General features: G+C 31.4%; 1 protein-coding gene across 2 annotated transcripts in view; it reads left to right on the forward strand.

The window, feature by feature from the left end:
- The window catches only part of Polr2E (DNA-directed RNA polymerases I, II, and III subunit Rpb5), a 45249-nt gene that overhangs the window by 13716 nt on the left and 5735 nt on the right, over nucleotides 1-25798 (forward strand). The window contains exons 3-6 of one of the 2 annotated variants that reach the window (XM_075360465.1): nucleotides 5971-6032; nucleotides 9456-9595; nucleotides 14442-14581; nucleotides 16170-16248. In XM_075360465.1, the coding sequence (XP_075216580.1) occupies nucleotides 5971-6032; nucleotides 9456-9595; nucleotides 14442-14581; nucleotides 16170-16248 (421 nt within the window). Of the gene's footprint in view, nucleotides 1-5970; nucleotides 6033-9455; nucleotides 9596-14441; nucleotides 14582-16169; nucleotides 16249-21683; nucleotides 21763-25798 lie in introns of both variants that reach the window. The other variant, XM_075360467.1, reaches the window with a different exon arrangement.

Consider the following 25798-nt stretch of genomic DNA (forward strand, 5'->3'; position numbering starts at 1 on the left):
TTTTGGAGTTAATCACTTTGTCCAATGAAGAATGTACAATTCAATAAAAAGTCAAAGTGATTATAAAAAAATTATTTTCTAACTAGGATAATACAGAATATTATTGTAATTAAAATACTTTAAGAACATGTTCTTCCTTTGTTATACTTTACTTCATTCATCTACATAAACTGCAGCGTCATCATCAGTTTCCAGTTCAGCAGTTGTACGGTCTGTAACTAAATGTTTGTAGTACCTGTGGTGAACAAGTGGTATGTATCACAGTAAGGACAATATGTCTTTCTTTTTTTTCTTTGAAATTGGTCGAACTCCAGGATACAGTTTATTTTGCTCTATTAGAGCAAGCGATATTCGAGGCCGTCCTGAAGTAATTTTCATTAAACTAACTTTTTTAAATGGTATGGACTTCGAAAAGCTTTCCTTAAAGAAAATTGTAAAAGGTTAATTTTTTAAAAGTCTAATCCACCTCATTTTAAGCCAGTTTAAATTTTGTCCGTCAAAAGTTGTCTTGCGGTTCACAATTGCGTCTTCAAGATTCTTAGTTGAAAGAAAATCTTGACCTTGCATTTCTGTCAGCATAAATGGATTTTTTCTTTCTTACTTGCATACTTTTCAATGACACCAAAATCAGCATCATTTGGCAGGAAACTGTGCCCTGATATAAGAAATTTTAGGTCAAAACAGTCTGCTACAATCTGAGAGCCATCCAATAATTTTTAGATACTTAAAAATGAGCTTAATATTTCGGTTTTACCCAGTGCAAAAATCACAAAAGGCAACAATATGCTTATGATTTTTAGTATTTAAAAGTATATATTTCTTTTAAGCATGCAGCTATCTCGAGACCAACGAGAACCATTGGTTTCCAACCACATATACATAAATCCCTGGTTAGTTTTCAAGCAGTGGTAACCAAGGTTGTAAACGTACAGTCTACGTTTATAATATGCCACTGATGAGGATAGTTTTGGAAACGCCTGTGCTTTTTGCATGTCAAATGTAAATACATAATAATTATATTTTCAACACACCTTTCTTTATCCAGTTTAGCAATTCTCATTTCTTTATCTCATTTCTAGCAATCTCAGCATCAATAAGATGGAGTTCTTTTTCATTTTGTACAAGTTTCTTTTCCTCTTCATTTTGCGATGCCTCAAGCGTCCTATGGTACCCATCACATACCACATACCTGGCAAGTGTCTTTAGCGGGAGCCTTAAAGTGGAGATTGAATTTCGTAGAGAAGACACGGTAATACATTTTTCCTTCACAGGAATCGTTACATCTTTTTGATTGTTAACTCCGGATTTAAATATTTATGGTTGGGATTATGTGCCCTTGTATAGTGGCTGAGATAAGCTGGAAATGATTATGTTCAACCAAGACAGAAATATCTATTTTGTTGCCAGGTTCATGCTTCCCTCGGTGATCAACAAACAGCGGTAATATTATTTTTTGAACAAGCATTGTACAGTCTGCCGTCACTGACTTGGAAAGTCTCTCTGAAGTATTTCTTACATACTGTTATAATTTCATCTGTTACACGAATAAAAAAATGAAATGATTTATTTCTAGGAGGTTTCCTGCCCGACAGTGGATGTCTCCTGATAATGTTAGCAGTTTGACATGAGCCTCGTAAAAATATATTCTGCTTAGTAAGATCGAAAAGTTTGTAAAACTCAATAAATGCCCTTTTTCTCTGTTCTCCCAAAATTTTTAAATTACATTTTTTTGCAGTACATGGTATATCTTTAAAAGTCTTACCTCTCTTAAGTTTTCCCGAATGACTTCTGTAAGGTGCCCACTCACTTGGTTATTGCTTTCTCTTTTTCTCTTCCAGTTTTCTGGATTTATGGACCATTTTCTTCCTGTAATGGTTTGTTGTATTTCGTTAGGTTCAAATGGCATTAAACTTGTGGCATTAAACTGAGCAAAATCGTACCATTGCTCAGAGTTACTGTCCAAACTGACATCACTTTCACTATCACTGACATCTTGGATCTTTATTACTGTCATCACATACACTTGTTTCTGATTCACTCATTCTAACTTATACAAATAAAGAACTTAACTTTTCTAACCATTAAAAAATATAAACAATCTCAAATTGATATTATACTGTTATTAAATAAACCACGACCGCTCAATGCAGTGTACGCTAAAACATCACTGTTCGTTTGGAGTTATTCACACTGACCACTGAAAACTCTTGTGTTGTATTCAGTTGACAACACGTGTGCTGCGCTCTGTGATCAAACAACTAAAGTAGGGAGTTAATCAGTATAGCCACTGATTAAAGAAGTGTTTCCAGTTGTTGGCAACCACTTTTGGCAGAAATTAAAAAAATTAAACTGATCTGAGAGAGGAGACTAAAAGGAATAACAAGGTAAAGGAGCAAGTGAATAGTACAAAAAAAGGCATTCAGTCATATGATATTGGATAAACTAATGAAAATGTTAAAAAGCCAAAGAACAGAAGGGTGAGTTGATAAAAGGTCGACTAAGGAATTGTCCCTAAGTTACAAAATAGCTATGAAAATAAAGGCTGCACAAACTGAGAGGTCTGTCCAAAGAGGAGGAGGAATTACTAACCCATTTGTTCCTACTGTCAACTATGTATATTTTGTTTCAATTTTAGCTGAGTAAATGATGCAGTAACAGTTGCAGTATTTTTCTGTGATGTATTGGTACCTACTGTAACATAATAGCATGCAAACCTTCAACATCCAGCTCTGAAATCATGTAACCCATAGGGACGCCCTGAACAATATATTTTTCCTTGAATAATATATCCAAGTCTGGTACAAATAGCCCACACTTAGTATCCAAAACAAATTGGCTTACCATGCAAATAATGTTTGGCATCATGTCTACTAAAACAAGGCACCATGTATGTTTTGAGCAAGGTAGGCATCACAGGGAAAAAATATGCTATCGATCATTCAACATATTCTGCAATTTTCTTATTTTACCAAAGTGATCGTCATTTTTCAATTCTGAGTTGTTACAAAAATACAAATACCTATGATCTTGTCAACTCGATTCCAGGATCCAGGAAACTACAGTGTTTTGTACATCATCTGCCATTTTCCAATACATCATTTTTATCACTGTAAAGGATTATATCTGGTAATAAACAAAATTACCATAAAAAGGCAAATATTATTTCTTAATGATTTAAATAATGTGTTCCACTTCTCAGTAGCATAATGATCTAAATTTTCAATTATAAAATCAAATATTTTGTCATCAAAGAATTTATTAATATCTTAATTCAGAAATCTGTACAAGTGAATTCTTGTTGAAATTATCTTCAATATCACGCTTTAGTAATTTCTACTTGGTGCATGTATTTATTTCTGTTTTTGATTGTTTTTTCTTTGCAATTTTTACTTACGATGACCCTGATACACTGGGACCTGAAGGATCTGAAATTTTGTTTTTGTGTGATCTACCTTTTTCTTTCTTTTTTTTCCTGTTTAGCCTCCAGTAACTACCGTTTAGATAATACTTCAGAGGATGAATGAGGATGATATGTATGAGTATAAATGAAGTGTATTCTTGTACATTCTCAGTTCGACTATTCCTGAGATGTGTGGTTAATTGAAACCCAGCCACCAAAGAACACCGGTATCCATGACCTAGTATTCAAATCTGTGTAAAAATAACTGGCTTTACTAGGACTTGAACGCTGGAACTCTCGGCTTCCAAATCAGCTGATTTGGGAAGACGCGTTCACCACTAGACCAACCCGGTGGGTTTGTGTGACCTACCTGTGAGATCATTTCTTGCATTAGATCAAATGATGAGCTGTCTGAGATTTCATTTTCTTGCAGAGGTAATATTTCTGTTGTAATCACTGCCTGTGGTAATTCAGATGATGTACTAATAATTAATATGAAATTACATTGTCATACATCTTTACTTAATATTAACAAGACGATTTTCTGTGATTTTTTTCAAATTAGTTCTACACTAGCACAAAGTTAATTTCCTGGAAGGTGATTCATATCTCCAACTGGCTGGTCATCATTATCATCATTGCTATCAGCTCTTAAAAAATTATTTTTAGGAGGTTCTCTGTAAACCATAGCATCAATATAATCTTAAAATTACAAGCTCAAACTTTCCTCCACTCTGAATCTACACAGGAAAACTAAAAATATTTTAGATTATAACCTCTAGTCATTGAAACCCATTGTTGACAAATGTAGACATCTGATTTCTACAAATCATAAGAATTTATTATATGAAATATAAAGGACACTGTTCTCATGGAATATAGAATAATGTATTACGATTACGTAAAAATCAAAATCAGATGATTAGTCAGCTAAATAACAAAAAAACAGACATATCTTGAATGGTACATCATATCGAAATATGGACTGGATGTTTGAGTAGAAAACGCATCACTTCCAAAACCAGATTTGTGCAAAAAAGAAAATTGAGGCAGTAACCATCAGTTACTACTGATGAAGTTACACGAGTAACTCTGTTATACCATGACAACTTTTGCCTGATCAATGAGCAGTGTGTTACCACTTAGAAAAAAAACATGATGGAGAAATGCCCTGAGAGAAATGATCAATGTCATTCAGTCAGCCTGTTTACATCTTTGTAACACATTTATGCATGGAGTTGATGAAATGGATGAAAATATATGTAATTACTGAATCAGTATTGGAACAAAAAATGTAGTAAGGTAGTGGTAGTAAATAATCATAAAAATGTAAATATTTATATCTTTGACATAAATAATTGTTTCTTAAAGTTTAAATTACAAGTAAGAAATAAAATTTGTCAATGTAATAAAATGCAATTGAATAAATCATTTTAATGTAAAAGAATTTGCATTACTTTATGCTCAGTAATTTTGCATTGCTTTATGTTATACTGTCAACAATTGTTGACATGTAATTAATTATAAAGTAATGTCTAAACATTCATGTCCACTGTCAACAAAATTTTAGGAAATTGGAAACAAAAAAATCTGCACATAAATGGGTTAATGGGTTTAGCCTACTCCTGATTTAGTTTACCATGTCATGTATGTTGAATATATGATTGAAAAATTTTAGATGAAGATGAATGGATCAGTATTCAAGAAATAAAAACAAATTGTGTGAAAGTTTATAGACATTGGTATTTTTAAAAGATGATATATTCATGCTATTCAAACAATGGTTTCAAAATATGGTATAAAAATATATTTTAACAAAGTAAAAGTAATTTTCATGGGTGTCAAAAAGCCAATGAACTTGTATAAAAAAGAAACATCGTAATACAAGTACTTAGAATGAAAGTTGACTGAAATAAAATTGAAAGAAAAACCAGAATAGCTAAGAATGCATTTAATAGAAATTAATAGTTACTTTTGAAAAGCATCTGATTTTTATATTCACTTCTTAATCACAATAAAATATCGAAAAAAACAGTGACACTGAAAATTTAAATTAATTTAAAAATTGTACTTTCACATATTGATTTCTTTTTGTAAGCAAATTGCTTTATTAAATTATCTACTTAACCAAAATGACTACATATATGATTTTGTTATTTATTTTTGGGTTTTTTCCCTAGAAGATTGGAATTTTCCTCAATCTGAAAATGACTTCTTGTTTAAGGTTTGGAGTATACTTCTCTGTCATTTTCAGATTAAGGGAAAATTCCAGTCATAAAAACAAGAGATAAATAACAAAATGGTAAATTTGTCATTTAGATTAAATAGATAATTTAATAAAGCAATTTGCACAAAAAAAATGAATATGTGAAAGTACAATTTTTAAATTAGTTTAAATTATCAGTTCATTACTGTTTTTCTATACCTCATTTTGATTAAGAAATGAATTTAAAAAACTGTAACATAAAAATCTACAATCCTTGTGAAATAGTATTTCTTATAATTTAATATGATAATTTAAATAATTTAATTTCCTATTATTTTTATAATATTCCTTTATTTATTTTCAGTGAAAAGAGACCTGCAAGAAGTGATCTTATAGTTCTTGTTGCACACAATGATGATCCAACAGGTAAATTGATTAGGCAGTAAGATTAAGATAAATTTAAGTTAGGCAATTTCCTTTAAAGTATCTCACCATTTTTTAATGCTTACTACACTCATTTACCCAAATTAAAGACATATCAGTATTTCATTTATTCTATGTATTTGAAAAAAAGAAAATCCAAAAAGAATAAACATGTACCCCCAATTAAAGTAAAAATAAAAAAATATGAAGGTTGAGATGTAAAAAAATATATTTTATATATATATATATATATATATATATATATATATATATATAAATCGAGTCCAAAGATGTTATTTTGCTTCAGGATAATCCTCGACCTCATATGGCCAACAAAATTTTGGATTTTTTTGTTTCAGTTTAAGCAGTTGTTTTAAGTGGTTAAGTTTGTTTTTGATTTTGGTCTTAAGTTGTTTAACAACTCATTCAGTTCAGTCTTAGCTCCCTTCTTCTACAGTCTTCTTTTTTTTTTGTTTGGATGTTACTATTTATTCAATTTTTTTATATTCAGGTTCTTAATTTATTTCCTTACTATTTATGTATAAGGCATAAAAATATTTTTTTTTTTTACATCTTAAATAGAAAAAGTTAGAAAAGGCTTATGAAATAGAAAAAGTTTGTAACATTAATACCATTATTGGTTACCAGAAGTGACATTTGTAGTGATCTTTTAACCACAAAAATGCTAATACCATACAGTGAAATTATACCTATCATTTGAAATATGGTAATCTGTGAATAGATCTATAAAATGTTACTTTAACTATTCACATTTTATCTTATTTTACATCGTTCACCTTCCAGGTTGCTACTTCCTGAGATATTTTATTCTATTAAGTTCTAAGGAATGCTGTTTATTCTGTTGCTTTGATGTATCACAGAACATTTTTTTCAAGTCTACTCTATCAGCCGTCATGACTGCTGCTTCCGGGAAGCCGTCTGTTAAACGCAGGCGGAAACCCAGGAAAAAGTGGTGGTCCTCCGGCTTTAGCGTGCAAGAGCTAGGTCCGCTAGGAGAAGATACCAGCATTGCCCTCTAACGGGAATTATTGTTGATCATGTGCGTGCAAAGGTCTGCGGATTTACCGGCGCACCCGTAATGAGTACATTCATGCCATCAATGACACATGGCAAGACTCCATGTGTGAGTTGCATAATCTCTGGCAGCTTGTGAAGTCATGTTATCAACCAAAGCCATTGCACGTGCTGTTCAGTGTCCGATGCGGTCTTCATCACACAGTGTTTGGTGGTCTTCATCACACTTTAACTTTTGTGGCGACTTACCAGGCGTTCCTGTATACTTTGTTTCCAGATGCTCCAGAGGGTGAAGCAGAAGTCTGCATTAGGGTGGGTGAGATGCTATTCACTGGCGTACGGGCTGTGGAACCCATAGATATAGACCGAGTGGTTTCTCGAATGGCATTGAGAAGCACTGGGGATTGACCAACTTGACCCAGATATTTTCTATCATCTGCTGCCTGTCATAAGAGAGCCGCTTGGCAGACTGTTCTCGGGGTGCCTAAACTGGGGTTGCTTTCAGACTTGTTGGAAGGTGGCTTTGGTGAGGGTGCTCTTAAAATCAGAAAAGGATCTGAGTGAGGTCAGTAGTTATTGTCCCATCAGTCTCTTGTTGGTAATCAGCAAGTTGCTAGAAAGGCTGGTTGTGAAACGGCTCTGGGAAAGCATCGATATGAACTCATTTCTAATTTGAGGCCAGTATGGCTTCATGAAAGGGGTTGGAACCAAGGATTGCATCTTAAATGCTCTCGCCGAGGTGGAAAGCCCTGACTGTAAATATGTTTTGGCAATTTTTATTGACATAGAGGCAGTATTTCCTTTCTTGTGTTGGAGTTCTGTCCTCTATGAGTTGGAACGCCGTAATGTTTCTGTAGCCCTGCAGGCCATAGTGCGTGACTACTTGTCGGATAGCACGGCTCTGTTTAAGGATGCGCACCTAGTTGTGGAAAAATCTGTCAAAAGGGGAAGCCCGCAGGGCTCCGTTCTTGGTCTCTTGCTGTGGAACCTGGTTTTCGACCAATTTTTGCGACACATTCTCAGAAGGGGTCACGGCCCAGGCTTTCGCTTATGACTGTCTCCTGTTAGTTCGTGGTAATTCACAATTGCAACTAGAAGACCGAGCACAGGCGGCTTTGTCAACAGCAGAGGGCTGGATGGACATTCAAAATTTAAGGATTTCTGTGCCCAAGACGAAGTTTATGCTTCTCAAGGGTGCAGACAAATTATCATACAGTTGTAACCCCTGTATTAAGTATAAAGGCTGTGTAATCAGTCAAGTTCAAGTTCGTAAGTACCTAGGTGTTTTGTTTGATGAAAAATTGCTGTTTAGCAACTACATTAGGCAAGTAGAGGCAGACGCCATCTCTGTAATGTAAAAGCTTAGGAGGATTACTCAAAAGGATTATGGACTGTCAGGCCATCATTTCTACATGGTGTACCGAGGTGTCTTTGAAAGTATGACTTCTTACATGGCATCCATTTGTGCACATAGGTTGGAAAGAAATAGAGCACTTATTCAAAATTTAAGGAGTGCCTAGCGCAGAGCTTTAATTGTATGCACTGGTGTTTTTAAAACAACCTCCTACAAGGCTACTACTGTATTGGGAAAGGCTCTCCCAATCAATTTAGTGGTGAAAGTTCGGGCAACGGGAGCCCGAGTGCTCTCCAACCATGTAAATTTAAACCAATATTTGTTTCAGTTCCACCTGGCAGCTGATGAGCTGTGCGTCTGCGGGGATTAACGAACACATGATGTTTGATTGCCCAGCTCTTAGGGAGGGGACCAGGACTCAGGCCACCCTGGAACTTAAAGGTCAAGGGGAAAATTGGCCACTCACAAGTGTCAAGTCAATTGTCGGACCATGTGGGAGTTTTTGATGCAGTTGCTTTGTTCAACCAACATCAGTTTTTTACCCAAGGGAAAAGATTCCTACCACACTGATGTAGGAAGCTAACCGAGAGATATGGCTAGCTCCCAGCCAGATTAAGGCTCCAAGTGCTTCAATGGTGGACATTTGCTGGCATTCAGTGGCCTAGGCGTGGCAGAAAATTGTTGTCTTTGATGAAATAAATTTAATTATTGATAGTCATATATGTTTTAGTAGTTGATGGGGTGCACCTATCCATGTTAGTGATGTATGAAGTGGGTGGTGGGACATGCAAGCAAGTGGTGTACGGTACCATGCTTATTCCACTCACACTTTTAGGTTAGCTATAGGAGCTAGTTAGGATACTGGTCACTAAACTGTTTCGTGGTTCAGTAGCCGATTGTGGCACAGACATTCGGTCTTATGCTTTAGGGCGACCGAATGGGGTTGTGGCGGGAGAAATGCTAAGCAAACCAAACCAATGTCTACTTATTTTTAAAATATCGTTTTTATAGTGATGTTCTGTGCTCTTATTTTTTAGATCAGATGTTTGTTTTTTTTCCCGATGAGCCTAAAATTGGCATTAAGACAATTAAAACCTATTGTCAACGTATGCAAGATGAGAACATACATAGAGCAATTATAGTGGTGCAGCAGGGTATGACTCCTTCAGCTAAGCAGGTTTGTTTTAAGATTAATTTAATTTTTTTATTACATTATAATTAAATGTAATTTATTAGTTGTCTTATACAAAGGAAAATAAGAAGTAAAGGGAAACTTTTATTTCTCTTCCAATCACATGCCTTGTAACACTAACTTTTCCACATTAAATAATACCTCACATCTTCTGTTCATTGGAAGAATTGTTTTCACAGGAAGTTGTTTAAGTGGAAGCAAGTTGAATTGATTGATTGCTCTAAAAAAAAAGTAAGATTTTTTGTGATGAACAATGGAAAGTTATTAGGCCTTTCTCTTCAGAGAATAATGACAATTCCAAGCGGTTAAACATATGATTTATGATAATTGACAAATTAAAGCTAATGAAGTCAAAGTGAATTGAACATAAGCCTTGATGGCTGTGCATTTTCAATTGCTCACAATTCTTTAAAACTTCAAAAAATCTGTGTTTACTGGGTCTCACAGATATCCATAAACAAGATTGTTTGAAAATTTCCCAGAAGCTTTTGTGTGTTAAGTTATTACTCATTTCTGAAGCAGCTAACCACTAAAAAAATATAAGTCCATGACTTTCAACCCGAGAATGAGTGACCTGAGATTGAATTTTGCTGGAAACATCCTTTTTTCTTACAGCAAAAAGATCTTAAAACCCATCTGCAAGAAAGTTGATTATGATGATATTGTGTTATGCAGAAGGTCCAGTTTTTATTCAGTTTATACCTAAAGGTGAATTGTTGAATAGTGAAAAGTGCTTTTGAATTAATGCAGTCACTGAAGTGAAAAATCAATCCTGAAATGTGTGATTTTGCTTCTGGGGAAGTGTCGACCACAAATGGCCAACAAAACAATCCTTTACCTTCAAGATTTCAATTTAAAGCTGCTGGACCGCTCATTACACAGTCCAGACATGTCTCCAAACAATTTTCATCTGTTTGGTTCTTTAAAAGATGAGTTGTTAGGAAATCGTCTTTGTTCTGATGAATTCATGGAAGTGGTACAAAACTGGCTGTGCACCAAACCAAAAGATTTCTTCCAGAAAAGAATTTAAATGCTTGTTAAAAGATGGAAAAAAGGATAGAATTAAAAAGAGGTTATGTTGAAAAATAAACATTTTTCATTAATACAAATAATTTTTAATTATATATTATAAACTAAATATAATATATAATAAATATAAAATGTTATACATTACTAATGAATTTATATATTTAATTATATTAAATTTATTAATATTTTCCTTTTTATTTGGTACCTCCAGTCATTTCATTTGATTCATATCTTTGTTCCTTTCTATTCTCTACTAATCTCTTAACCTTCTCATCTTAACTCTTTCACATCTCACTATCCTCAATTACCTGATATTTATTCTTTTCCTGGTGGTATTAATTTATACCACAGCAACCTTCTTCATTTTACAAGATTCTGTCACAGAAATTTCAAATTCACATTAACCTCATTATTTTATTATCTTACCATACTTAATTTTCAGCATCTTTCTTAACAGCTCTATTCAAAAGTCTACCTCTGCCTCAAAAGTTTGGCTTTTCTGGCCGCTTGTTGATTGTGAGGGTTCACTATCATAGATGTGTTTGACAATTTTTTTCTTATTCCTAAATCTGTGTTTGATACCAGAAAATGTATTTTTTTCACTAAAAGCTGTATTTCCACTTGCTTTTAGTTTTTTATCTTCTTTATTCTGTCTTCCTTTTGTCATTTTTCTGCAACTTATGATTGTATTCTATTTTAATATTTAAACCATCATTTATCTTCCATTGCTTTCCAAATACCTTTACTTTATGCTTGTTTACTTATAAATTTAATTCCTCTTCCACATTAATCTGTATAATTTATTACTTTCTTAACCACTAAAATTTTATTATATTTTTATTTTTCGTTCCTGGACTCCTAGTGTGAACTATTCTACTCTCACATCCTTTTAATCCTTTTATTAGAATATAAATTAAAAACCAAAGGCATTCATTTATCACTCCTTTCTATATTATATGTCTTTCCTTATTTTACTTGTATTGCTATGTAATTTTATACAAACAAGTCTTCCTTTTTAAAGAAGGCTATCTAAAAATAGAATATTTTAAGTTTTTCTTAAAATAGTAAATTTTCAAAATTAACAAACAACAGTATCTTCGTCTTTCTTCAAACTGTTCTCTAGAATTAATCCAAGGTCCAAAAATTATATTTTGCATTACCCATGCGTTTTCTGAAACCAAATTGGTCTTATCTACCATTCAATTAATTATTTTTTATACGTTGAAGTTTATGGTAAAATATCTCGGAAGTGGATTGTCAAATATTCATTTGTATTCAATTTTACAGTAGTTGATTACCTTTAAAATTTTTCATACTTTGTAATTTTTTATTAGGTAAAACTGGAAATAAACATGGTTTTTGAACTGTGTTTCTGAAAGCTTTATTTTGGATGATTATAACTTGTAACATCTATAATAGATTGTTTAAAATGTTGAATCATTTGTCAAATTGTTTTGAATGGATTTGCTAGAACTGAAGTCTGTCACTTATATAATTTTACATATTTTGTTTTCTATGAAGACATGATCTCCCTGTAGCTGTAACTTGCCAATAAAGGACACAATCCATTCTCACGTGTGCAAATTCAAATAAATTTGAATTAAATTTTAAATAAGCATGAAATATTTTAAGTTAGATTTTTGAATAGAAAAGAATTCTTAAAAATATCTAGTATGTAACTTTTGATGCCTACTAAATACAAATAGAAATAATAGAAAGGAAATCTATAAAATTTGTTGTGGAACCTTATAAAAATAACCAGTTTAATGGGCTACATCTTTAGATTTGTAGCATTCAAAGTTATTAGATCAAAGGATTAAGGGTGAAAATTATTACAGAGAACAAAGACTAAGATATACAGGCAGATAACAGAAGTATGTATAGATATTTTGAAATTGAAAGATATTTCAATAATTAATATACAGCAGAGAAATGACTGGAAAATATTTTTTAGCCATTTTATTTTCTGCATACAAGGAGTCTCCTTTGAGTTAATAGTAAAGTGATTTTAATGTCTTCCTTTCATTATCCATGCATTGTAATTCTGCCCGATTAATAAAACTCTTAGGGCTTATAATTAATAATTATCATAAATTTTTGTATTTAATTTTCCATTTTTTTCCTTTCTGTCACATTTAATTTACTTGATTTTACTTTATTTATTTTCAAATATAGCTGCTTAGAAAATTACAAAACTGTTCGTCCACCTTGTGGATTGCATATGTGATGGAATCATTGTCAATCAGTTTTGAGATATAAGGAGCATCACTGTTCAGTGGTGCTTCAGAAGCATTATTCAAATCCATCTGAAGATATTACTAACTTTTAATTGTACTTTATTGCAAATATTATTGGTATAATTCAATCTTATGTTTCAGTTTACACCATTATCTCTGTATAATCATCCTCTTACAGGACAAGACTCAAGCTAATAACAATTTGATATAATTTCACTAACTCTATTAAAAGTACAATTAAAATATTTAATGTTTGATTTTATAGTTTGATCACGTAACTTAATAAAAACTAAGGGTTACCTAAACTAAGTTCATTCTACTTGAAAAAGCCTGTTCAGTTCCTTTTTTAATCTGACATCCCCTCCAATATTTCATTCTGTTTTGCCATCTGATGTACTTCAGGGTACTTAACCATTTCCCATCACAATGATCCGCGGTTGATTAATGCTCCGTGAAAATATGTTGTTATCTGATTGCCTCCCTTCATAGTCTTATGCTACCCTCTGGTGAAAAAAATTACAGTATATTAAACAGATTCTGACCAAAAAAAACTGTTACGATTGGATATTTTTTATGCCTGTAACAACAAAAAAATTGAAACGGTACAAAAATTACGATAATTTAATTGCAGAATTTTTTTTGTGCATTCCTACCACTTTTTATTAGCAAAATTTTTTTTTTGCTTTGTGTTTATGAAACTGCTGATTTTAAAAATAATACTTTCAAGCAGATCGGTTGAAAATTGGGCAAAATATGATGAAAAGCCCGTGTCATAAATCACAAATTAGTAACATATGTTAGTATAAGTGAAAGTAGATTCAGAAAACTACGTTTTATAAAAATTCCCACCACTCAAAAGGCTATTCAGATTGACAAAAAACCATTTTTACTGTTTACTCTTATTCATTACGAATCGATATGTGTTACATTTTTACCGAAATCATTTGTCAGAAAAGATATTTATACACCTCAAGTAAAAGTGATGTATTTATGACTGCAAATTCCTTTTTTTTGTGTGCCATATATCATAATTTATTATGTGTTTCAATACATCGATATGTTGCTAGTAAGATAAGCTATTTTTGTAAATAATAAATAAATCCGTAACCCTCATAGCAATTATAATACACAAGTCACACACACACACACACACACACACACAAGCATATTTCTGAGAAAAAAAATGGTCATATTCTTTCTAGTCTAAATAAAACATTTTACATCGTATAAATGTCTTTCAAATTGTGTAATAAAACTGATTCCTTTGTGAATATAAAACAAAATAACCGACTTAGATGCCATATAAAATGATTTTGTAACAGCGTTTTAAAGCCGACGCCATACATAGCCAGTTCCAAGGCTACATGATCTGAAAAGGTTAAATTATGTGTGCTGCCTTTCATCAGTCACTTCTTCCATCAAAATATTCCAGAATTAATTTTCACGATTAAATTAAATTTTATTCTTTTTTTTTACTGATTATCTTTAGTTCATGACTCCTGAGAACCTTTTCCTTTTTATCTGTAATTGTGTATATCTATTTTTATATTGTGATTTTTTTTCAGTCTCTGGTTGATATGGCTCCAAAATATATTCTGGAATATTTCCTGGAATCAGAATTGCTTATAAATATCACAGAGCATGAATTAGTTCCTGAACATGTAGTTTTAGCTCCTGAAGAAAAGCAAGAACTGCTCACTAGATAGTATCCTTTTCAGAACAGTAGGAGTATGAATTTTATATTAATAGTTAATGTTATTACCATTATGAGTTTGAGTATATATATATATATATATATATATATATTTTCTATTTTGTCATTTTTGAAATCAGTTGTACTTTTTGCAGATTCTTATCTACCACTGTCAATCTATACATTTTATTCCTATCTTAGCAAGACATGTTCAGACTTAATTTTTATATTTAAACACAGAAGTTAATCTCAATCTCATCTTTTATATTTCTGAGGCTTTAAGTACTACTCAGGTCTAAATCACAAATGATATTATCTTCCAGATTCTTGAGAATTTGAAAAGATAGAATGTACCATTTAATATTTATGCAGTGGATAAAATTGTTATTTAACAATTTTATCACTGAAACAATTAATCTTAGGATTACACTCAGACTAGTTAGCTCTACTTACAGATTATATAATTTGCATCTGATTTTAAACAGAGTTCTGTGGTTATTTCAATTTCAAAATTTAAAAATATTCAATTTTAGTGTCATTTTACCATTTATCATTCTTACCATTTTTTGTTGTAAGAAAAAAGCACTGTGACAGTAGTATAACAATTTGTTGATACTGATTTTCTGTTTTATTGTAGAAATTTACTGTTAGTTTTACCAACTAAAGCTTGTGACGTTTTTGATGTTATCATTACTTTCATTGTTACTATTGCAAACAGTTATTTAAGTTAGGAAACAGATTAAGATCACAAGGAGAACAGATTAGAACTGTTTAGAAGGTACTCTAATACTTCCCAGCCCAGATTTTGAAGCAGCAGCACCTAAGTTTTTGTGACCAACATTCAGTAAATTTTGTTATGAAACAAAACAATGTAGACTGTCAGCATAGCATATCATTTGTTTATATCCAAGAATGGGTGGTTTTACAATCTCTCAATTCATTTTTGTTTCACTTAATAGTATTCCAAAAGTATTTTTCATCAGTCATAGCAAAAACAGAGAGTTCACTGAGGGTCTTGAATGTATGCACACACATTTGATTTAAATGTTCATTGCCCTTTTATTATATTTGTTGAGAAACATCAAGGCTGCTGCCACTTACTGTTCTTGTTCTCTTCAAGCAATAGCTGAAGAAACCATTATACTAACTTTGTTTAGGAAGATTGTGAAACAGGAAATGAGATATATAAACAATCAGTAACTAGTTCAAAAACTGTGCTGTCAGTTCATTAATTTTACGCTCTCAGAATACTTTTGCAGAAAGACCACTAATTTGTTTTTTTTTTTTTTTTATTATTATTATTATAACTAGCATAATAGTTTTTTTTTTACATATTGTTTTTTTGTTTTTTTTTTTTTAATTAATAATTTTGGGGGTCTCTTGTTATTATTGAATTAAATACATCTTTAGAATTGATTTTTCAGACATGGTAAGTTTTATTTGTCTTAACATTGTATGGAGATATAGGTTACGTATATCAGTATTAATATTAGCGTAAGGTTTTTTTTTTAATAGGTAGGTGGTTTTGGTTTTTTAAATATGATTATGTTTTAAAATACTAACATTAGTTTTTTGTGTGAGTTGCCTTAACCAACTTTAGTAAACTGAAAGAGAATCAGTTAATGAGAATACAAGCTGGAGACCCTGTTTCAAGATATTTTGGACTTAAAAGAGGACAAGTAAGTTATGCATGTTATTAATTCTTAAAGTTAGCATAAGTCATTTGATAAGAATTGTTTGTTATAAGTAATTTTTTAATTAATTATTTTTATTTTTAGAGAGTAATTAATCCACTTAATTTTTTATTTCAAATAATTTTGATTACTTAAAAGGATTTGAAAGATGATTAAATAGTTTTTCAGGTTTCATTCTTTTAAAAGGATAGTTGAAATACATTTTTAGCATTTCAATGGAAGAATGCCAAAGAATTATAGAGATACTTTTTGGTATAGTGATATATCAAATTACAGTAAAATATATTAAAAATTTATTATGAAGATTAAATAATTAGATTTAGGTTTAACAATTAAAGGTAAAGTGTTAAAATAAAAGTACCTTTGGTAGATGTGTTCATCCTATTCTTTTCTTGTGTGGAAAATTACGATAAAAATATACTGCCTGCCCTGTGTTGTAGTATTCTGTAGTTTTACGTGATATTAGGCTGTATTAGACAATATTTTAAAATTAAAACTATATTTGAATAGAAGACATAAATGTAGAAACTGTCAGATAAAAAAAATGTCACTGCAATAGTTTTTAGAAATTATTTAAATTGAAGATGAATAATTCATATAATAATAACTTAAAATTGGGTGAACTTAATATCATACTTTTAGGTTACAATTTGATTTGAAACATAAATTTGGAATCTTACTATATTATCTGAATTTTAATTAGCAATTACAAATTTGTATTACTCATTAATAACTGGATGCTGGATCCCCAGCATGTTGGAATTTCAGGCAATGAACACATTGATAGTGCGGCAAAAGAGGCTTGTTTCCAGCCTCCTTTCACCATTTGCGTTGTTTCAAGCGATCTTGTCTGTTTTCTTAAGAGGGTGGTTCATTATTAGTGGCAATGTAAATGAAATGCTCCCATGAACAATAAACTTCGCCCAATTAAGAACACTGTGTCACCCTGGATCTCCTTATGCAGAAATAACCGTCGACAAGAGGTTATTATTTACCATTTGTAAATAGGGCACACTAGGCTCATCCATGGGTATATAATGACTTTAAACAGACGCATCTGTTGTGCCCACTGCGACTGTCAACTAACAGTACACCACATCCTTGTGGTTTGTATCTGTTATGTAGCATAGCGTCACAAGTTTAAACTAGGGGCTAACATGCAAACTATTTTTGGAGATAATGAAATGATATGATGTCTTATGTTTTACAATTTCTTAGGGCCACCTGTTTATATTCAAATATTTGAATTACTGTAATGTGTTTCAGCTATTTATTCCATTTACCGTAAAGCAAAAGGTAATTTTATTATTTTAATTGAAATAAATAATGTAATATTTCTTTGTGTATTTATTTCACTTTTCGTATGCGTTACAGGCTTATTCCTTTTAAAATCTATTTTTATATTGCTGAATTTTATTTTTTAATAAACTTTTAATTGTCAGTTTTTAACATTTGTTTATTTACAACAAATATATCGTGTCTGGGTGATGATAATGTGAAAGCATTTTTCACTGAGAAAAACCAAGAAAAAAACAGGTTTGTGTAACAAGTGATTTTATGTTGACATTTCAGTTCTCTTAGTGAGTAAAACTCATTACTCAATCTGAAGTAAATAAGTTTTTAGAGAAAAATTTGTATTTTTATTCATTTCTTGTATTGTATTTATTCAGTATGCTGAATCTAGCAATGTTTATATTTCTATAACCAAATCATACTGTTCTTTAAGGTAAGTACTTTACTTTTTGATAATGTGTTAATATTTGAACGTCTTGTCATATTTGAATGTCTTGTCAGGTTTTCAAATGAAAATGTTTTTTGTAAATCATAAGTTTTTTTATAAATAATAAAGATAACAAACAAATAATGATTGTACATAATAGTAGTATTACAAAATACACATTTTTGGGTAGTGTTTTATGAATGTAAAAGGTATAATATATAATACCATAACTTTTGGTGATAATGAAATTTTTCCTTTTTGAGGAAGATGGTATAGGTGTGACTGAAACTTATTAAATAGCAACATTAGTCATGTACTCCATTTTAAATCTCTCAAGAAAGACTGTAAAGAAAAATATGATTTCCGAATACAAAATGGTAGAGGGACAAATTCAGATTTTTTTGATTTTTTAATTTGAATACACAAGCCTGCAATGGTTGTTTTTTTTAGTTCTTGATAATTGATTTTTGTTTATTTTTTACCGTTGAATCCAAAAATAACCTCCATTATTTTACCATTGATTTTTTGCAAATCACAAATTTCAAAATTTGTAAAAAGTTGAAAAATTGTGAAAATGTGATATAATAAAATAGATGACTATTTTTTATAATATATTAATAAAATTTATTCACTTTTTTGGCTTATACTATGCATTATTACAGCTAAACAATTTTCATTTTCTAATGAAAATTGCCACAAAGTAAGCCTAATTTCTGTAGTGCATTTTTTTATTAATTTTAATTATTTTTTTTGTAATTTATTAATTTTTTTTTATTTATTTATTTTTTTTTTTTAGGTATGTCATGCCTTTGAAAACTACTCTTCCTTTTCACCCACTCTTAATGCCAGTTTCTTTGGATGGCTTATACTCTGCTGCATTCTTTTCCTTCTATGTTCTCTGTAGGGTTTATCTTTGTGTAGCGTTCAACAATAGTCTACCATCATTGTAGTGGTCCATTTTCCTTAATACCTCATTTCCATTTCTTTCATGTCCTGATGAAATCTCTCTACCATCTCTTTGGTAACGGCACCCAGATTTTCAGGAAAATAGTCCACATGTGAATTTAAGAAGTGAACCTTCAAGCTCATAGATCAGCCTAAATTTTTGTACTTCTGCAGTTTGTTCTCAATGATTGATTTGAAGTTTAGATCCTTCTTATTGTCCAGAATCTAGGTTACTACATCCTTAAAGGCTCCCCTTTAGGACCAGTAAAGACACCCTCTTTTAGTTTGGCGGTTGATAAACTGGAAATTTTTCACAGGTGTATTTAAAACATTTACCTTCTTTTGGTAAGGCTTTGACAGATTGTTTCATCAAGCCTAACTTGATATGCTGAGGTGGAAGAAGAACTTTATTCTGATCTATGGGAGCTTTTTGGAGCACATTTTTGGTTCCAGGTTCTAATGAAGCTCTTTTTTTGTCAGTCTTTCCTTATCCAATGATTTTCTTTGTCACTGCTATCCTACTGACACAAAAAACAAGGAAACTTTGTGTATCCTCCTTGCTGTCCTAGGAGCATTGATATTATTTTGAGATTGCCGCATGCAATCCACTTATGATTGTGATATTTAATTTTTTGGAGAATGAATTCCAAATTATTGTAACCCTCTTTTAAATGGACAGAATGTCTGGTGGGTATTGATGGATACATATTACCATTGTGAAGAAGGACAACTTCGAGGCTTCTTTTGAACGAATCTATGAACAGTCTCCAATTGGTACTTTCGTACAGAATATTAAATCGTGTCAAACTTCCATGTACATCAGTCTAGAAGACTAATTCTCCTTTTCAAAAAAATATGGAAGAAAATTCTTCTCTCTGTACCTGAACCAGGAAAATGAGGTGCCAGCTGCTTACAGGTTCTTCTTTTTAAGCCTCAAACCAAGCAATTCTAAATTTTTTTTGGTCAGATGTAAGTCTCGAACCAAATCGTTTAGTTCAGACTGAATAAACTTCTGGTGCACAGCTATCTCCAGGTTCATACTCGATATTATCTTCATTTAAATCACTTGTGGAACCATCTTATTTCAGGTAAATTTTCTGGTGGAATTGACACTGATACGTTTATGAGGAACTGGGCCTAAAGTGGACGTCATATTTAGTTAGACAATTCTTTTTTATTCTTCAAATTGAAACCGTGAACACCAGTTGAGCAAAAGTAACAATTAATGGTGTGATTTCATGACTCTCACTACACCATTGTAACTCTAAATTTAACACTTCTTGTTCACTCTTTGACCACTGTCTAAGTCCTTCAACGTATGTATAGCAAATGTAGTAGGTGCCCAAGTTTTTTCTTGATCTCCTGTATTCATTCCAAAATATGTAAGGTACACTTGTCGAACGAAACTTGTTATATTTCTTTTTTGCCTTTCCACCATTACTTTCCGCAAATGTAACAAAAAGAATCTGCAGAATTTTTGCAGCCTCTTGAAGCCATTTAAAAAAGGGAAAGTTTGCTTTCCCTTTTTTAAATGGAAAACACGTTTGATCACAGAGGACGAAAAAAACTAGATTTACATTCTGATGGTTGAAACAGCACGATAGTAGTTGCACGGTGCAGTAATGGTGTGGATAGCTGCCAATAAACAAGTTACATGTCTTGTCACAACATGTCGAGCCAAGCTCTTCCACCATCTTGTCATCTTCAAACCTCCCGCCTCTTCAGACTGCTCAGCTGTTTAACTACAAGAATACATAATATAAGCCAAAGAAGTAAATGTATTATTCACTTCAAAAAAGTAATTTATTAAAAAAAAGAAAAAAGTTTTATGTCTGTTTTATACTATCACATTTTTGCAATTTTTTACATTTTTTAAATTTGCGATTTGTGAAAAATTCTGAAGTGATGGAAAAAATGAAGGTTATTTTCAGATTCAGTGATGAAAAATACATAGGAATCAATTATCAAAAGTTAAAAACCGTTCTACAACCCAATTGTTAAAAAATTTAACTGACAGGCTAATTGTAGATAAATTAGTTGGAATTAGTGAGTTACTAATTTAAAACTATTAGGAAGCTGATACCACTCATTCGTTCGATTGGCTTTAAGTTTGTGATTAAAAATGAATCATAATCATGGTTTTAATGAACTTATTAATAAAGAAAATATAAAAATATTTTTATATTCTTTTTCTCCAAAAAATCAAATTTTAATAAAGAATTAAAGTAAACGCCAATCAAAATGATTTTCAGAACATCTTTAAACTGATAAAAAAAATTATGGCTCTCAATTGTATTTCAGATTTTTTGCCTTCCAACAAATAATAATGAATAATAACCGTCAAGTTGTATACCAACAGGATAGAACATCCCACTTTTGCTTGGAATTTAGAAATATGTTATCCATATCAGTAGATAAGGGTTTCTTGACCACTGCGAAGTCCATATCTTACTTTTATGTTTTATTTTTAAACTATATATAGAGCTAAGGTAGTATGATCATGCCTGAAATGATCTAGATAGAAGAAGTAGAATATAATTTTAATGTCTACCATGATATCTGATATTATTGTTTATGATTTTACTTATCACAGTATAGCTGTAGATGGTACTCATATAGAAACTTATTAATTTAGAAAAACGTTTTTTTATTTTATATAAAATATGTGGTCCAGTCATAACCATTTTATTTTTGTCATAATAAAACTCTGTTATTTATATATTATTTTTCTAGTCCTTAACTACTTACCTCAAAGTAATTTGAGGGAAAATAATCTTCCACGAATTCAGACTGGTGATCCAATTTGTCGCTACTTTGGTTTACGTCGTGGTCAGGTATTTTCTAAGTACATTGAATTTGATTTTCCTGAGTGAAGAATGAACTTTGATTATAACTTTTTTTTTTATTCATAACAAGTTTTTTTTTGGTGCTCTTTTTTTAACAGTTGTGTGTTATTATTTCTAAGTTATTTTTATTTATTTACTACTAACATTTTACTCCCTGTTAGATTTAAGTAGCCTCTCCCTTTTCATTCATTTCTTATTTTTATGTTGAAAGTATGAGTATGAAACTGTTAACAAGAGTATCACTTCTATTCATAGACAATTCTAAACAACTTATTTCATTTTGTCATTGGCGTTCCTTAGTGCATAATTATGTTAAAGATTCCTTTCTGGTTTCCTTCCTTTAAGTAAATACAAGTGATTCCAAGTTGCACAGATATCTCTCAGAAGATGATTCTATAGCCAAAAATTAAAAAAAAGTATTCATATAATCATAGGTCAGAAAACGCTTTGTTAGTGAGTTTCGGCCCATGAAACATTTAGCCCAACTTTCTACTCCCTCTGTGAAATTAAACCATAGTAAAATCAAGGGGTAAATTTGGTGCTACCTTATTGTTTTTGATCTAAGAAATTGAATGAAAGTGGTCCCAGACCTCTATCTCACGTAGGTACAATTAACAGACAATTTTAAATAAGCAACATAATTAAATATAAACAAATAGAAAACGTATCAATAACAGAAAAAAATGAATACAATATAGATTTAAAAAAATAAAATCACATACTTTTTGATTTTTCTAAAAATTATTAAATATCAAATTATTGAAGTGCAAACTCTTCAAAGGAGTTGGTCAGTGTGGCTGTCACTCTGTTCAATACATAGTTAAGCTCAGTGAATCCATGCTAGCCAAACACATCTAATAGCATCAATATTATTCCTCCAACTTCTTTTATACAATGTTTCAATTCTGCTTCTGTGCCAGTATGAGCGGAACAGACTTAATGACTTCAAACAACCCCAAAGGAAATAGTCCACTGGCATGAGATCAGGAGATCAAGGTCACCATTTCACTGGTTCATTTTAACCAATCTATTGCTTATTAAATGTGTTATAAATGATTCATCACACCACAACAACAGTGAGCAGGTGCACTGCCATTGAAAGCCACATCTTCACTCATCTACAAGTGTAATATCTTCCAAGAGTTCTATCAGATTTGTTTGTGAAAATGCAAATATTGCTCTCCATTGAGCCTTGACGGTAAGAAAAAAGAACTTATGGGGTTATCACCAAGAAGACTACACCACACATTAAATGAAGGGTGTGTTGGAAATGACCTGTTATAGTCTCATTAGGATTCGAAGTCAAGAGTTTTAAGGTTTATATCCTAGTAAAGGCAGTTACTATTATTCTGATTTGAATATTAGATCATGGATTGGTGTTCTTGGATTGTTGGGTTTCATTTAATCACACATCTCAGTAATGGTCGACCTTAGATTGTTCAAGACTACACTTTATTTGCATTCATACATATCATCCTCATTATCATTTGAAGTAATACCTACGATGGTTCCGGTAGCTAAACAAAAAAGAAAAAAAGTCTCGTGAGGATTTTCTTTTGCCTGGGTGTGAGTGTTTTGATAATTTACAATGTCATTTCTTGTAAAACAGGATTCATTAGAATATTAAGGAAATAGGGATGATATTCACAATTTTTAATTAACCATTAACAGAATTTCATCCTTTTATCAAAATCAGGTGGTAATAACTCTTGTACACATGTTGTATGGAATGAGTATAATTCTCAATATAGGTGACAGTCATATTGCAGTATGAATTTAAATAACTGAAAGAAACAAATTTAGGTACTACAACTACAATAACATAGACAATATACTACTGTCTATGATTTGCAAAAATCAGATTAGTTGATTGTTCCAGTAGTACAGGTGATTCAAAGAAACGGGAAATTAAAAAAATTAAATAACGTTAATGAAAAATTTTTTTTAGAAAATAAATTTTTTCATGTAATTGTACAAATGTTGCCATTTTAGGATACATACATTTTAGTTTATTTTTTAAAAATAACATCTTGCAGGTGCTTTTAAGGTGACCGCACAAAAAGTAATCGCAAGCTGAGAGATCAGGCGATTTGGGTGGCCATCTAATGACACGTTGTCCAAACAATCGGCGTACAGCTGCCATCAATATTCGTGCAGTATGTGAAAAAATAAGGACTTATAACACTGTATGACATAGCACACCACACGGTCACTTCTGGCTGTGCAACGGACGCTGGTGTAGCTGCATAGGATTTTCTTGTGCCCAGTATCTCAAATTTTTCTTGTTAACAAATTCACTGAGGTGGAAATGCGCTTCATCTGACATCCACAGTTCGTGAACAAACTCTTCGTTGTCATTTATCTTCTGAAGCATTACATTACAGAATTGTGCTCGCACAACTGCATCGTTCGGTTTCAGTTCCTGGACGATCTGCAACTTTTATGGATGGTATTGCAAGTCCTTCACTAACATTCTTTGAACACTTGAACTATTCAATTGTAAAGATGCTGAGAGACGACGGATTGACCGATGTGGACTTCGTCTGACAGCATCTTGTAAAGCTTGAATGTTCTGTGGTGTTCGGGCGGTTCGCTCACGGCCTGGAGGTTTCTTTTTCATTGCCGAACCAGTTTCCTCAAAATAAGATATCCATGTTTTAATTGCATGCGCTGATGGAACACGGTCGTGCCGTCCCAGATTAAAATGACGGTGAAATTCTCTACGCGCTCCCTCCACACTGTCATTGTTTTTGTAAAACGCTTTGATAGCAAATGCACGTTGCGCACCACTCCAAGGATCCATGACAACTAAATGGCAGGTTAGGTTAGAGAGGCTGGTGCCACTTATCAAGTGGTACCAATCGCCCACGGCTACCAACACAACTTTCAAAATTTCCCGTTTCTTTGAATCACCCTGTACTTTAATTAATTCCAAAACCAAAGATATCAAAGAAATGTAATTAAAATTTATTTTGTGCCTGTTATTTTTGTTAAGATGTGATTATAAATTGTGTGTTTCATTCTGTAATATGATGGGAATTTACAGGTTTTTTTTTTTTTATTTTTACCCTTCCTTATATAGGTTGTGGTGAAAAACACAAGTACAATGTTTTCTCTGTGTTTGGTTGTCACTTAAAAAAAACTGGACAAATAATTTAAGAATACCATAACTGTTACTTACTAACAATAAATAGACTTTTACTCTGGCAGATCCATATCTATAAAAAGCATTTTTATTATCATAATTTAATGTTCAAGAAGATAAAAACCTTAGCAAAAATTAAATTTATGATAGAAATTTTGTAAATCAGTTTTTATTTACATGGTTAATACTTATGTAGTTATACTTCTATAATTAAATAGTTTATTGTAACTAACAGTAAATAGTAGCATATAACTGTGAGAACGGGTAATCCTTTTAGAGCTTCAACTAAGTAAAATTAAAAGAGTAATTATTATTGGTTATAAAATTATTCAAAAAAGGTTATTTTTTATGTACTTTTAGATTGATGTAGTCTAATAAATACATTTAAAATATGTATTGCATTAAAAAGTGATTTTTTGCTTCTTCACCAGAAATAAACAACAGTTCCTCTGTGTTTAAATAGTTCTGTGGTAATACTGAATTGTTATTTATCAGTTGCATACCAATAATTTTTATTTAACAGCCTTACTTACCATCAAAGTTACATTGTAGCTTTTTTAGAGGATCGCTGTGTGTTGAATATGATATTAGTTGGGACTGTTTTTTTTTTCTTTTTTTTAGAATACTACGAAAGTCAGGAAACTGGGTTTATTAAAAAAAAAGACAGATATTAATATTTTACTCACTAATTTTTTTGATTTAAAATGTATTATCTGTTGTTTGTTGTAATGTTTTAAATTGTATTTCATGAAAAAAGCAGTAACTTAAGTGCTTAAAAAAGTTAAAATCTGTAACTATTCTTTAAAATTTGAGAAATTTTTGTTACCCAAAAGAGTTGTTATTTTATGAAGAATAACAGTGACATAAAAATAAATTAAT

This window comes from Lycorma delicatula, chromosome 3, assembly GCF_047948215.1.
Source record: "Lycorma delicatula isolate Av1 chromosome 3, ASM4794821v1, whole genome shotgun sequence".
NCBI lineage: Eukaryota > Metazoa > Arthropoda > Insecta > Hemiptera > Fulgoridae > Lycorma > Lycorma delicatula.